A 13,250-nucleotide genomic window follows, 5' to 3' on the forward strand; every position below is an offset into this window, starting at 1 on the left:
TCAGATAATTCTGCTCTTAACTACCCACTGTCATGCACAATTACCACGTTTGTGGACGTCCTCTGGACAGCTGCCTTTGATACCATAACACTGAGTGGTTTCCGGTTCCCTGGTGATTTTCCCAGCCTGTCATTAATTTCATTGGCAGTGTCAATCTCATTCAGAGGGAGCAGCCGGACCCTATGGGAATCTGCAGGAGGGCAGGGCTTCCATGAAGCTCAGGTTGCAGATCGCAGGTTGCGCCAGTGGCAAGAACTCCACCCTGAGCCGTGTTTGCTTTCAAAAGGAAGCGCGTAGCTGAATAAGCTGAAGTATTTAAAACACTAATGAATTTGCAGGGCTTGGAGTCTTTCGCACTGTAGGATCAGTTGAGTACAACAGCTTTACCACCAGCATTTCTGGAGTTCTCTGATGTCAGAACAGATTTACATAATACGCATGCAGAGGCCTTCTGATATATGATTCCTAGACAGGAACTATTCTCGCTAGCCAGACTCATTTCTTGGCTCCCCCTACCTGATCTTTCTCTAATTTTAGAACTCCAAATTGGATTTATACAGAGAGAGGCTGGAGGATCAGTCATGGAGGGCCAGGGCCAGGCTGGCAGGAGTACTGTGTAGTTCAGAGTGAGACTGTTCTGCTTTTCTGATGCACTGCATCCTTTGCAGCTTTGCTGGGCATTTATTTATTTATTTTATTTATTGTCACAACAGACTTAAGGTGGCACAGAGTGCCCGCAAATGGTGCTCCTGGCTTGCACTCCGCAAGCTATTTTCCTGTGCTGGTGTTGCAAAGCCCCAGGGAAGTTGCAAAGAGGAACTCAGCAGCAGCTGCCCTGGGAGCAGGATTCTTTGTGGTGCAAAATGCAACCAATCACAGCACAGCACGGCTTTCACCCGACTTGGTGGGTTGGAATGATGGTGGGAATGAGTGCTTCAGGGGCAGGGCAGTGTAGAACAGGCCCTGGGTTTGTTTGCACCTGTGTAGTGACACCTTGGTGCTCCATCAGTACAACTCCCTACTGCAGATTCACTTCCCCTACGTAAAATGAGACTTGCATCCATTTGCTGCCTCTTTGCTAGGACTCTGCACTGCTAGTGCAGCTACATCAATGCTAAAAGCCCCTGTGCAGCCAAACTGCTGCTTCGGTGGCTGGGTTCAGCTCATAGCAACCTCATTTGTATTTATTTAAGTATCATCATGATTGCTTCAAAACAAGCTAAACTTGAATGGCAACATGGTTAATTTCCTGCAGGGGCTGCATGGAACAGCAGGCTTTGGCAGAGTCACTGCTCCTATTTATTTACATTCAGTGCAAGAGAAAATCAAAAGAAAATCCAGCTAGAGAAAGCCGAGGTTTCAAGTCCCAGCCTGCGCATTTGCTGATTTACTTCAGTCCTGTGACGTCTGTTTTGCCATAATACATCAATGGAAACAATTATTTTAAAAAGGCACCCTGGTGTTCGGGCTTGCCTATGTCAATTGCTATGGGTTGTTTTGACCATTGTGGAAAATGTCCAAGTCTATGTGGCATTTTCCCCTTGTGATGTTAGCCCAGCCCTCCCCTCCCCCACCCCAAATGATCAGCCACTGAGGTGGGTAAGACCCTTTATTGTTCAATAGGTTCACCGTCTCCAGCACAGCTGTGCAGGGCAGTTTCTTATGTACCCTCATCACAAGGGATAGTCCTCATTTTGGGCCCAATCCTGCAGCTTTACTCAGGTAAATAATCTTATGCGCTGGAGCAGCCCCATAGATGGTAACGGAGCAGCAGGATTGGATCCTTTATGCCAAATCACGGCCAAAGCATTTGTAAAGCCGACAGATCCCGGTCGGCAGTGGCTGGGATCGAACCTGGGACCTTTGGAGCTAAATACATGAGTCTCTACTGCAGCGGTCACCAACCGGTTGATTGTGATCGACTGGTCGATCCTAGAGGAAGGATCTCACAGTCGATTGCGATCTCTGTTGGTGTAGCGTGGCTGCTGCTAAGGCAGACTCCCCACCCCCGTCACTCCCAGAAGTGGCCAGCGTGGCCTCGGGGGTGGGGGGGGGGAGAAGTCTCCCTCTGTGCACTGCTCCTGCCTCCAAGCACCGCCCCTGCAGCTCCCATTGGCTGAGAGAGCTGCCGGGGGCAGTTCTTGCAGAGAGAGGCAGAGCGCAGAGCCATGTGCCCCCCGCTCTCCCCCACGGGCCGTAGGGATGTGTTGGCCTCTTCCAGGACCGATGTGGGGCCGGGGTAGGCAGGGAGCCTGTCTTAGCCTTGCTGTGCCCACTGCCAACTGGGAGCTGCCGGAGGTAAGTACTGCCCGGTGGGAGGCCGCACCCCCATCCCCGGCCATGAGTCCCCTCCTGGAGCCAGTACCCCATACCCCCTCTTGCACCTCAAGCCCCAGCCCTGACCCTCCTCCCAGAGCCAGCACCCTGTACCCCCTCCTGCACCACAACACTGTCCCAGCCCTGACCCCCAAAGAGCCAGTACCCCATACACCCTCCTGCACCCTAACACTCTGCCCCATCCCTGAGAGCCAGCACCCTGTACCCCCTCCTGAACCCCAATACTCTGCCCCAGCCCGGAGCCCCCTCTTGCACCCAAACTCCCTCCCTGAGCCCGCACCTCCTCCTGCACCCCAACCTCCTACCCTAGGCTCAACCCAGAGCTCCCTCCCGCACTGCGAACCCCTCGGCCCCAGCCCAGAGCCCGCACCCCCTGCCGAACCTCAACTCTCTACCCCAGCCCAGTGAAAGTGAGTGAGGGTGGGGGGAGAGTGAGTGGGGAGGGGCTTTGGAGAAGGAGCGGGGCCTCCAGGAAGGGGTAGGGTAGATCCTGGGTTGCCCTTAGACTCAAAGAGTGATCTTGGGCATAAAAAGGTTGGAGACCACTGCTCTACTGCATGAGCTAAAAGCCATATGCCACTTAGCTAAGGTTGCAGAGCTGCCTCATTAATCTCTAACTGGTCTCGGTGCCACTGGAGAGGACAGAACACCACACCCAGGAGGTGTGTGTTACAGATTGAACTGCCATTAGAGCAGACAGCTGTCCTAGGGAAATGAGAAAAGCTGGACAGGAACCAGAGGGAAATTCTGCAGCTTCGATATTTGTTTTCAGTCAAAAAGAACTTTGAAATTTTCTGTGGAATGGCGTTTTTTGGAAGCAATCCCACTAAGGCCAGTGGAAATGGCCTGTTTCAATAACACTGAAATAGTTAATTCCGATTGCAATGGTTACATTTCTTTTATAATGTAAAATAAATAATATAAATATCAAGCACTTCATTTTGTGGGGAGTGGCTCCTTGTGGTGCAGGGCAAAACTGTGTTGATCTCAGCCCATTCCTGTGGAAAATGGCGCTTTCGACAAAACATCACTCTCGAATGGAAAAAAATTCTGCTGGAAAATGTTCTTCTATCTGCTCTAGAAATCAGCCCCCCTTTCACATGGTGCTCCGTGCACTGATACTCTTTCACCACCCTGAGCCTCTGGCAGGTTGAGACAGGTACTGAAATGACCAGAAAATGAATGGGGCTTGGTACGCATGTGGGGATGAGTGCTTTTCAGCTTGGGAAAGCATAGCATTAAATACAGGTCATGGGCCATCATCAATAGGGACCTGATCTATAGCCTGTTAAGTGAATGGGAATCTTGTCACTGCTTTCAGTGAGCTTTGGAGGAGAATGTAGGAGCGGAGAGGGTCAGTTTTGGGAAGGGTGATAGAGTTTGGAAGCTTAATATAATAATGAGTACTTTGTTCTCCTATATCTGGGGATAACAACCTATCCTCCAAACATTAATTAATTAGGCCTCATAATCCTTTGTGAAGTGGGTAGGAAACTATTATTACCCACATTTTACAGTTGGGTAAACTGAGGAGCACAGAGATTAAGGGACAAGACCAAGGCCACAGAGGGAGGCAAGAGCAGAGCCAGGAACAGAATTTGGAACACCTGACTCACACACCTATATTCTAACCCCTAGCCACAGTCCTTCCCTTAACCAAACCTCTCTGTTTTGGAAATCAGGTTGAAAATAACCTGGAAAGACTTTTAATAAATTTGGTAACAATGCACACTATAGTTTCAGGCAATATACACACTATTGTTTTATCAAGGTAAACCTATTCAATCATCAGTGAGAGATTTTAAATTTTTGGTGCGGAAGGATTTTCCATTGCCTTCTCTTGGATGGATCGGCTTAGCTCAGTGCCATAGACCCTATACTGCTTATAACTAATAGAGATTCTCCTTCAGCTCAAGTGGCAAAAGCCTGTGTTTTTGGACAAGATGGCTGTCATGGTCTAGGGAGGAATTTGATGCTTCCTGAAGGATTTGCCTGTTCCAAGTTTGTTTCAGCCCCTTTTAAAAAACCATTTCTAAGGGCCACATATTCATAACCAGATGCCTGCAGAAATGCTTGTGCACCAGTTAAACCCCATTATTTCCATGCCAGGCTATTGGAAGCCCAAGAATCCTCTAGCATTCCTGATCCCACGTATGCATGCCAGTTTATATATGCAAATAGGGTTTATGTGGGGAGAGGGGTACATGAAAATTTTGGAAGGGGAAACAGTTGCATGTTATTTTGATCATTTGGCCCTAGCTCTCATTTTGCTTAACCCTCTTTTTAGCTCACAAAATGGATCCCTGCATTATGGATAATTGAATTGTGGGTAGCCAAGTTACCTGCACTTTGAAATTCTTGGTTGGCACGTTAGAGCTGATGGACACTCACAGTTGAATGGCAGGCATTAAAAACTTGTCTTCCAAACTGGGAAAAATGGCCTCCACAGGGCTCAAAAATGCAATTCCCACCTCATTCCAGCTCTTATTCTTGCTCCCCACATGTCTTATTCCACAAAACGACACTTTTCTTGGAATTGATAGAAAGCATCTACTAACTGTTTAATACAGGGCTGCCCAGAGGATTCAGAGGGCCTGGGGTTTTCAGCAGGAGGTCCCGGGGCAGAAGGACCCCCTGCCGTGGATCTTTGGGCACTTCGGTGGTGGGTCCCAGAGCAGAAGGACACCCAGCTGCCCGAGACCCGGAGCGGAAGAAGCTCCGGGGGCCTGGGCCCTGCGAAAGTTTTTCGGGGCCCCCAGAGTGAGTGAAGGACCCCTCTCCAGGGCCCCCAAAAAACTCTCATGGGGGCCCCTGTGGGGCCTGGGGCAAATTGCACCACTTGCCCCACCCTCTGGGTGGCCCTGGTTTAATATTAGTCAGACTTCGCTCCTCTTGCAGGTTACCTGTTGGCTTCTTCTTGACTCTTAACGACCTTCGTGCCAGGCCTCAGATTTTTTAGGGCCAACAATTAAGACAAGTCTTGGTGTTAAGACAAAGCGAGCTTAGCCGGATTGAACACATTCATTCTGTCTGCCTAAAAAGATCTGAAGTTTCCCAAGCCCTGCAGATATTAAAGCTGGAATGAATTATTTGTGGTTGTCTCTCAAAGAACACTAGCACCTCCTTTTTCTGTGATCTTGTTGGCTCTTGAGCTAAGTAGGGTCAAATCAGGGGAGCCTCGGCTTGGGAAATCTCTCATCAGGAACCAGGTGCTGCTGGAAGCAGGGTTGATAATCTGGTGTGTGATATTCTTTGCTCTGAGTCAGGACGGAGCCAGAGTTCCAGCGTGGTGCTACAGGACACTGTGCTGTTAGAGGTATAATCCTTTAGATACGAGGCTGTGTGGGGAGTCAGCCACGGAAATGAACCCTAACCAGCAGAAGCCCTCTTCTGCCCCTGACACATCCTCTACCCCAGTAGCAGGAGAGCAGAGGTGCAAGATCTGGCTGCGGTGCAGAGGTATCAGTGGAGTGGGGCGTTTGCAGCTGGATTATAACCCCTTCGTGCCACCTCACAAAGAGCCCACCACGCTGGCTAGAGCTGAAGTCGTTACAGTCAGGAAATATTTCCCTTTTCACAGGGGTGATAAACCCCAGAGTCCTGGTCCAGTTCCATCCTGGGTCATTACATTCTGCCCCCATGAAATCCGACTGTCATTTCCAGTGACTAATCCTCTTCGCTTCAGTACAGCTGCATATTCACTCGACTACCCCAAATCCAGAATCATTTTGGTAAGTAATATTCCCACCCCATCATTCTTGCTCGCAAAAGAAAGGGTAAGCAACAGCCCAATGGCCCTCACTCCCCTTCACCCCCCGCATGCTCGGATCCATCAGTTTCTTCTTATTGGTACACCCACCAGAACTGCCCATCACCATGGCATCTAGGCGACCATTCCCAGTGCTACAAGATAGCTGCCAATCAGAAGCCTACTCTACGTCTTGCAAGTGCAAATGGTTAGTCAATATTTGGAAAGCACTTTGACAACTTAAAGCACCCTGTTGACGTATTAATTATTTAAATAAACTCAGCACAAGACCCCTGCAATCCTTTTAGCTAGGCATGTATACCAATAGCATAACTAGCTGGCAAAGTGTTCTCTCTTTTATGATCACACACATGTGCTCTGCATTGCTGCCTGGCACAGTATATTGCTGCCAGGCAGGGCTAGGTCGATGCTATCCTGGGTAAAGTATGCTCTTTCCTTCAATACCATTCCCATCTCATTCCTGCTCCAGCCACCTCCCTGCCTCTCAGGGCTGCTCACTCAGGTGGTTGTGTAATATATTGCTGTGATCTGTCAGAGATGCTATGCATCAAAAAACCTTCCCTCTCTCAGACCTCTTTGGGACTGTTTCTTAGCTGCATGTTCCTTCAGGTTAATGGAATGTGATAGTATGACATGCAGAACAGGTCCACAGGGCCATAAAAAGGCCTTGTCGTTTTGTGCGCACATACACAATACACATACCAGGGCACTCAAGCAGTTAATCACAGTAAGATATGCTAGAGTCTCTAGTGTTGGGCAAGCTCTTGTATTTTCATGCTCCCATCACTTTCACAAGATTCTTCGAATGCAAACAATAGAATCAGTGTTCTGATTAATGCTCTTTGTTCTAAATGCAGCTTTTGGGTCGTTCGTGACGAACGATGGCAGAATTGAGGGCCTGATCCTGTGAGGTATTAAGCACTGTTTAAGGGTACTGCAATCTAGTGGGTCGGACGCAGGGCTGGGAGTAAAGATGTCTGAGTTCTATTTCCACCTCTGCCACTTACTCACTGTGTGATCTTGGGCAAGCCATTGAATCGCTCTGTGCCTCAGTTTCTCTCTCAATTGGATGGGAGGAAGAATACTTTTTGGCAGGGTGTAGTGAGAATGACTGACTGTTCCTGAAAGTGCTTGATGGAAAGACGCTACGTATCCTTACTGTCTGTCCATTGCGGGGGCACGTACGGCTGCTGTTGAAACACGTTGGAGATCTGCTTCTTGTGGGTAAGATGGTTCACTGCTCTGGTTTAGAAAAAAAAGGCCTTGATTTTGCATTTGTTGGAGCAGTAAGCCAGGCTCCAAACCAAAGTAACTACTACAAAGCTAACCTAGTCGGATGTTAAATTCAAGTCCTCCTTTTAGGAGGCAAAGACATTTGTATCAGGCCATATTTGAATAAGGCTTTAGGAGGCCAAGTTTTCTTTCCCCCCCATGTTCTGACCCAGTCCACCAGGCAAATTAAATCCCATATTCAGCAAGACACAGCACGCAAATAGTCCCATTGACATCACAGGGACAATTCACATGCTTACGGTTTGACATGTGCTTAAATATCTTGTTAGTGGTGTCACTGACAGTGCTGTAAAAATAGCCATGCAATCCTATGGCTTGATGATATTGCAAACTGGAAACAAGCTACTATACAAGAATAGGATGTGGATCACAAGCTAAATATGAGTTAACAGTGTAACGCTGTTGCAAAAAAAAAAAAAAGCAGACATCATTCTGGGATATATTAGCAGGAGTGTATTAAGCAAGACATGAGAAGTCATTCTTCCTCTCTACTCCGCATTGATTAGGCCTCAACTGCAGTATTGTGTCCAGTTCTGGGTGCCACACTTCCGGAAAGATGTGGACAAATTGGAGAAAGTCCAGAGAAACACAACAAAAATGATTAAAGAGCTAGAAAACATGACCTGTGAGGGAACATTGAAAAAATTGGGTTTGTGTAGTCTGGAGAAGAGAAGACTGACAGAGGACATGAGACGTTTTCAAAACTGTTAAGGTTGTTACAAGGAGGAGGGGGAAAAATTGTTCTCCTTAACTTCTAAGGATAGGATAAGAAGCAATGGGCTTAAATTGCAGCAAGGGCAGCTTAGGTTGGACATTAAGAAAAACTTCCTATCAGGGTGGTTAAGCACTGGAATAAATTGCCTAGGGAGGTTGTGGAATCTCCATCACTGGAGATTTTTAAGAGCAGGTTAGACAAACACCTGTCAGGATAGTCTAGGTAATACTTAGTCCTGCCATGAGTGCAGGGGACTGGACTAGATGACCTCTCAATTCTATGAATGTGTCAACTCAAACTGGGAGAAGGAAGTGTGCCTGGCACTATAGAAGGAGTGAGAGGTCCTTCTACCCACGACAGCCAACCAGCCCTGTAGTACATGTACCTCTCTGAGGTCCAATTCCTCCAGTGCTCCTGGTGTAGTGAGATTTGAATGGGTGCCTGGAAACAGATGATCTCTGCTGGCTAGTTTGCTTTTGAGACATTGTAATGATGTGTCCCAGTGCAAACCCCACAGCCAAACATCCTCAGACTTTCAGGGCTTTGGAATCCAGGTCTGAAGCTGGCAGTTTGGGCTCCTCTGTACAAGATCCATGCTGAAAATTCAGTCATTTCTCTTCACAGGCATGAAATAACTGTTCTGAAGAAAAATCCACCACACCTCTACCCAGCCTAAGAGTGGATAATACAATACAGAAGACTCTGAGCGGTGGGAATCTAATATCCTACCAATAATGAAAAGACATCCCTATGTGAAAGAAAATGAAAAAGATTGTTTGACTATTGCAACAGTCATTTAAAACATGATTTCCCCAACTCCAGCACATTCATTCTTTCTCAGCCAGCTCTTTGATTTCCTTTCCTCGGGAGGATGGCAACTGATAGCTTATGCAAGGACTTGTGACTTCTGAAAAGTGCGAAAGAAAAGCTTTGCAAGAGCCACTAATATTGAGCCAGGTAGTCACTGAAGGAGTCCCCTGCTTGTGCTCTTCTAGCCAACTGCACAGAAGATAACGGGCAGTCATCAATTTCTATGGTGTCTTCCAAGGTTCAATCCTTGGTGTCCTCAGCCTATGAAATTTAATACCTTCTAGGGCTCCCATTAACAGGGCATCTCAGTAATGCCAAGATTTTCAAAACTAATAGGCCAGATTCTCCCTTCGCTTACACCTGTTTTACCCCAGTGGAATTCCATTGACGTCAGTGGATTTACTGCTGATGATTTACACTGGCGTAGGGAGGGCAGAATAAGTAAGGTATTTTCCCACCCATTGTGCAGGCTTCCATTTACTGCTGCCATGGTGAGTGAGCGCAGCTCATCCATTAAGGGGTATCATTCTGAGAGGGATCCCTGCCAGGGCTTGCTGTGACTGAACATCGTTATGCACTTTGGCTTCCCTGCCTGCCGTGAATGCTCAATATAACAGATGCTTTTAATGTTAAAAGGTATCTTTTATGAATGGTGCCTGTCCATGTCCAGAGCTTCATTACACATTACCTGACACAGAGGGGTGCGAGTAACCCTGAGCGCAGGACTGGGAGCAGGAACCCCTGAGTTCTACTCCCAGCTCTGACACTGGCTCCTTCGGTAACCTTGGGCAAATCAATTAACCTGCCTGCCTCAGTTTCCCCAGATGAGCATTGGGGATAATAATGCTTACCCTGCTGCACAGGATGGATTGTGAAGAGTAATTTTAGGGTACCAAAGCCTGTCTCCTCCTCTGCAGGTGTGGAATGGCCTACAGTTATTTTATTTATAGGCACTTCTAGGGCACACATCACCACAATACTGGCAGGGTTTCTTCAGTCCTGCCAGTACACAGACTGGAGGGGAGAAGGCTATGGGAGAGTCCAGCCCACCTGGGAAAAACTGCCATGCATGAGAGAGTGTACAGTGGACACCACCACTACTAGAGCAGCAGTTTAATTGGTGGCTTCCTTGTTCTTGCAGGGAGGGTGGGGGATGACAAAAGGAAAGATCCCATCCATGCACCCCCACAGAAGCACCTTGCATAAAGCCCACTGACTGCCCCTTGCACAGGAGTCCAGGGTTTGGGTCCCAGCATTTGCCAAGCAATTAGAAGCTCTGAAGTGCTATATAATTGCCCCGTGTTTTTACTGCCCCCATGAGTACTGTCCAGCACACACTGAGGGTGTTTAACCTGGCAGCAGTGAGATACCACACTGGAATGTGCCATGGGCAGGGCTGCCCAGAGGATTCAGGAGTCCTGGGGTCTTCGGCAGCGGGGGACCCCCGCTGCTGAATTGCCACCAAAGACCCAGGACTTCGGTGGCGGGTCCCAGGGCGGAAGGACCCCCCACCGCCGAAATGCCGCTGAAGACCCGCAGAAGACCCGCCCCAGGACCCGCCGCTGAAGTGCCGGAAGGACCCTGCTGCCGCGGGTCTTTGGGGCACTTCAGCAGCGGGTTCCAGAGCAGAGGGACTCCCCCCAGCCGCCGAATTGCTGATAACAACCCAGAGCAGAAGAAACTCCGGGGGCCCAGGCCCTGCGAGAGTTTTCTGGGGCCCCTGGAGCGAGTGAAGGACCCTGCTCCAGGGGCCCCAAAAAACTCTCGTGGGGCAGGGGCCCAGGGCCTGGGGCAAATTGCCCCTCTTGCCCCCCCTTCTGGGCGGCCCTGGCATGGGTGTGGGAAACTCACAGCATTGGGAGCATGGGAAAGAAACCACTTCAATCTGATTCCCAGTTCTCTGCAGGGGAAAGGAGAGCAAATTCCTTTCTATCCAGGAACAAAGAGACGACTGATTTAGGGTGGGGAAGAAAGATAGGTAAGAAAACTCCAATGATCCAGCTTTAAGTTATTTGTTATCAAGTGCGTTCATGGTTTGGTTTGGCTCAATACTTGAATCAGCTAAATACTTTCTGTGAAACTTGTTGCATTGCAAACAGTGCAAATGGAGCAATGGAAATGCTGCATTAATAACATCTAGCTCTTCCACAGAGCACCTCATCCTTAGATCTCAAAGCTCCTTACGAAGGAAAGAAACAACACTGCCCCCATTTTGCAAATGGGGAAACCAAGGCACACAGCATGGAAAGCGACTTGCCCAAATTCAATCAGAGCTAGGCCTTGTGAGTCCCAACCCATTGTCCCATCCACTAGCCCACACTGCCTCCTGTGTTAGAACACTTCCGTAACAATTCCTGGCTGTGCAGTGTTGTGAGCTGTCAGCTCTATACAGAAAGGAAACGGAGAAAGGTGAAAGAGCAAGTTTTATTTCCTTGGACCCTTCAATGCACAAAAGCAAAAGTATTCCAAGAAAGCTGCCACCTCGGCCCTACAGAGAGCCACCTCGCGATTGCAGCATCCATGCTATTAAAGTCCACCCACTCCTCAAAGACCTCTGCAGTACAGCAGGGGAGCTGTGGATGGAGTGGATGCTGACTCAGTGCCCACTGTAGCTGTTTACCATAGAATCCAGTAGACAACAACCGTCTTTAGTTTGGCTTTTTTTACATTTTTTCCATCCTGTCCCAGCTGTTCCGATGCCATTCTGCATGGGCTTCTCCACAGATCCCTTCACAAGTTTTCAAACACTGGCATCCATGAACAAGCCTGTTAGTGAAGGTTGCAGCAGCCAGTTCAGAACCCTAACCCAGTGGCAAATCTGATCATTCATTTTGGCTTGATTTAGATTTGACCGACATGCTCTGAATTTGAAATTCCAATGACATTTTTCATCAAAATTTCAAACACAGTTTTGTGTGTGAAAATCTCCCTCTCCTTACTCCCAATTTTTGACCAGCTGCAGCTCGATTTAGCAAAAGCACCAACATGGGACAACCAAGACCAAAAGCCAGAGAAATGGAATTATGACTCAGTGTAGATCTCTGCTGGCCTGGCTAGCTCATGTGCTGCACCAAACTGGCTCCTTCTCACTTTGCAGCAGGCAGTGAATCCAGCTGATGCAGTAGAAATCCAACTTTCTCTAGATCTCCTACCATAACTGGAAGGAGGGAAAAAACCCTTCTGGATTATAGCCCTGAATCTCTGAACAACTTCAAACATTCAGTTAAAGATTGAACAGAACCTGATACAAGGCACCGAGTGACAGGTCTATACCCGTGAACGCTTAAGTGCTTTCCCTCTGCAACTCTTCCTCCATTGCGGGCAGAAAACTAGTCAGCTCTTTCCCCCTTGCTCCGTGGTATTGCACGGGACGCTGTGGATATATAAAGGTCCCTCCATGCGCAATGTTACTCACGCTGTGTTACTGCTCCTCTCTCTCTCTCCACTCCTCCGGCAGTTGCTTGCATTAAGTCGAGTACATCGCCAGTCATTTGGTACACGGGAGATAGAAGGGAGCAGTGTGGGTGAACTTGCACAGACAATAAACCATAATTTTTCTTTTCGGTCCAACTTGTTCTACTGGTTTACGTTTCTTTAACCCAGCAGCAGAAAGGCGGCACGGCTTAGTCAAAGCTGCCAAACAGGTTCCGCTATAATAGAAAAAGGTGGTAAGACCAGTTTGTTATGAACTCAGATAGAGATTTGATTGTTTCCCCATAATTATAGTTCAACTTGTGCTGTTGGTTGAACTCAGTCATGTTAACAAACTGGCCCATTGAAATAATGCATCTGCCGTTAAGGTGGGATTTCTTTCTTCTTTTCACATCAGGTAGCTGTTTTAGAGAGAAAGCACAATGGAATCCTGTTTAATCCTTCTACTCACATTCATTTGGAACTAGCTGCTTAAAAGGCTGCTGACTACACCACTCTGTGTACATTAGGGATTTTTTGGGGGAAATAATTATTAATGTTACAATAGAGCCATGCAGCCCCAACTGAGATAGGGGGACCCATTGTGTTAAGAAAGACAGTTATTGTACCAGAGAGCTTACGATCTAAATAGAAAAGATAGACAAAAGGTGCAGGGGAAAGTGAGGCACAGAGAAGCAAAGTACCCACCCAAGGCCATTGGTAGAGCTAGAATTACAACAGCGGTCTCCTGACTCCTTAGCCAGTGCACAATCTGCTAAACCATGTTCTCCTAATTGCTTGTGGTTGCACCACTTTTGATGCACTTCCAGCAGTGGGAATGCTAGTGCAGACGGGACCATGTTTTTTACCACCCTATCCACCTATCCCTTCCCAGAGAAGATGAAAACATCAGGG

General features: G+C 48.0%; 1 protein-coding gene across 2 annotated transcripts in view; it reads right to left on the reverse strand.

Annotated features, from left to right (window-relative positions):
• RBBP8NL (RBBP8 N-terminal like) overlaps positions 1-12,411 on the reverse strand; it is a 46,132-nt gene extending 33,721 nt beyond the window's left edge. The window contains exon 1 of one of the 2 annotated variants that reach the window (XM_050918870.1): positions 12,340-12,411. In XM_050918870.1, coding sequence (XP_050774827.1) covers positions 12,340-12,391 — 52 coding nt within the window. In that variant the 5' untranslated portion in view covers positions 12,392-12,411. Of the gene's footprint in view, positions 1-44; positions 117-12,339 lie in introns of those variants that run through there. The other variant, XM_050918871.1, reaches the window with a different exon arrangement.
• Between the last annotated feature and the right edge of the window lie 839 nt (positions 12,412-13,250).

Source organism: Gopherus flavomarginatus, chromosome 11 (assembly GCF_025201925.1).
Source record: "Gopherus flavomarginatus isolate rGopFla2 chromosome 11, rGopFla2.mat.asm, whole genome shotgun sequence".
Taxonomy (NCBI): Eukaryota; Metazoa; Chordata; order Testudines; family Testudinidae; genus Gopherus; species Gopherus flavomarginatus.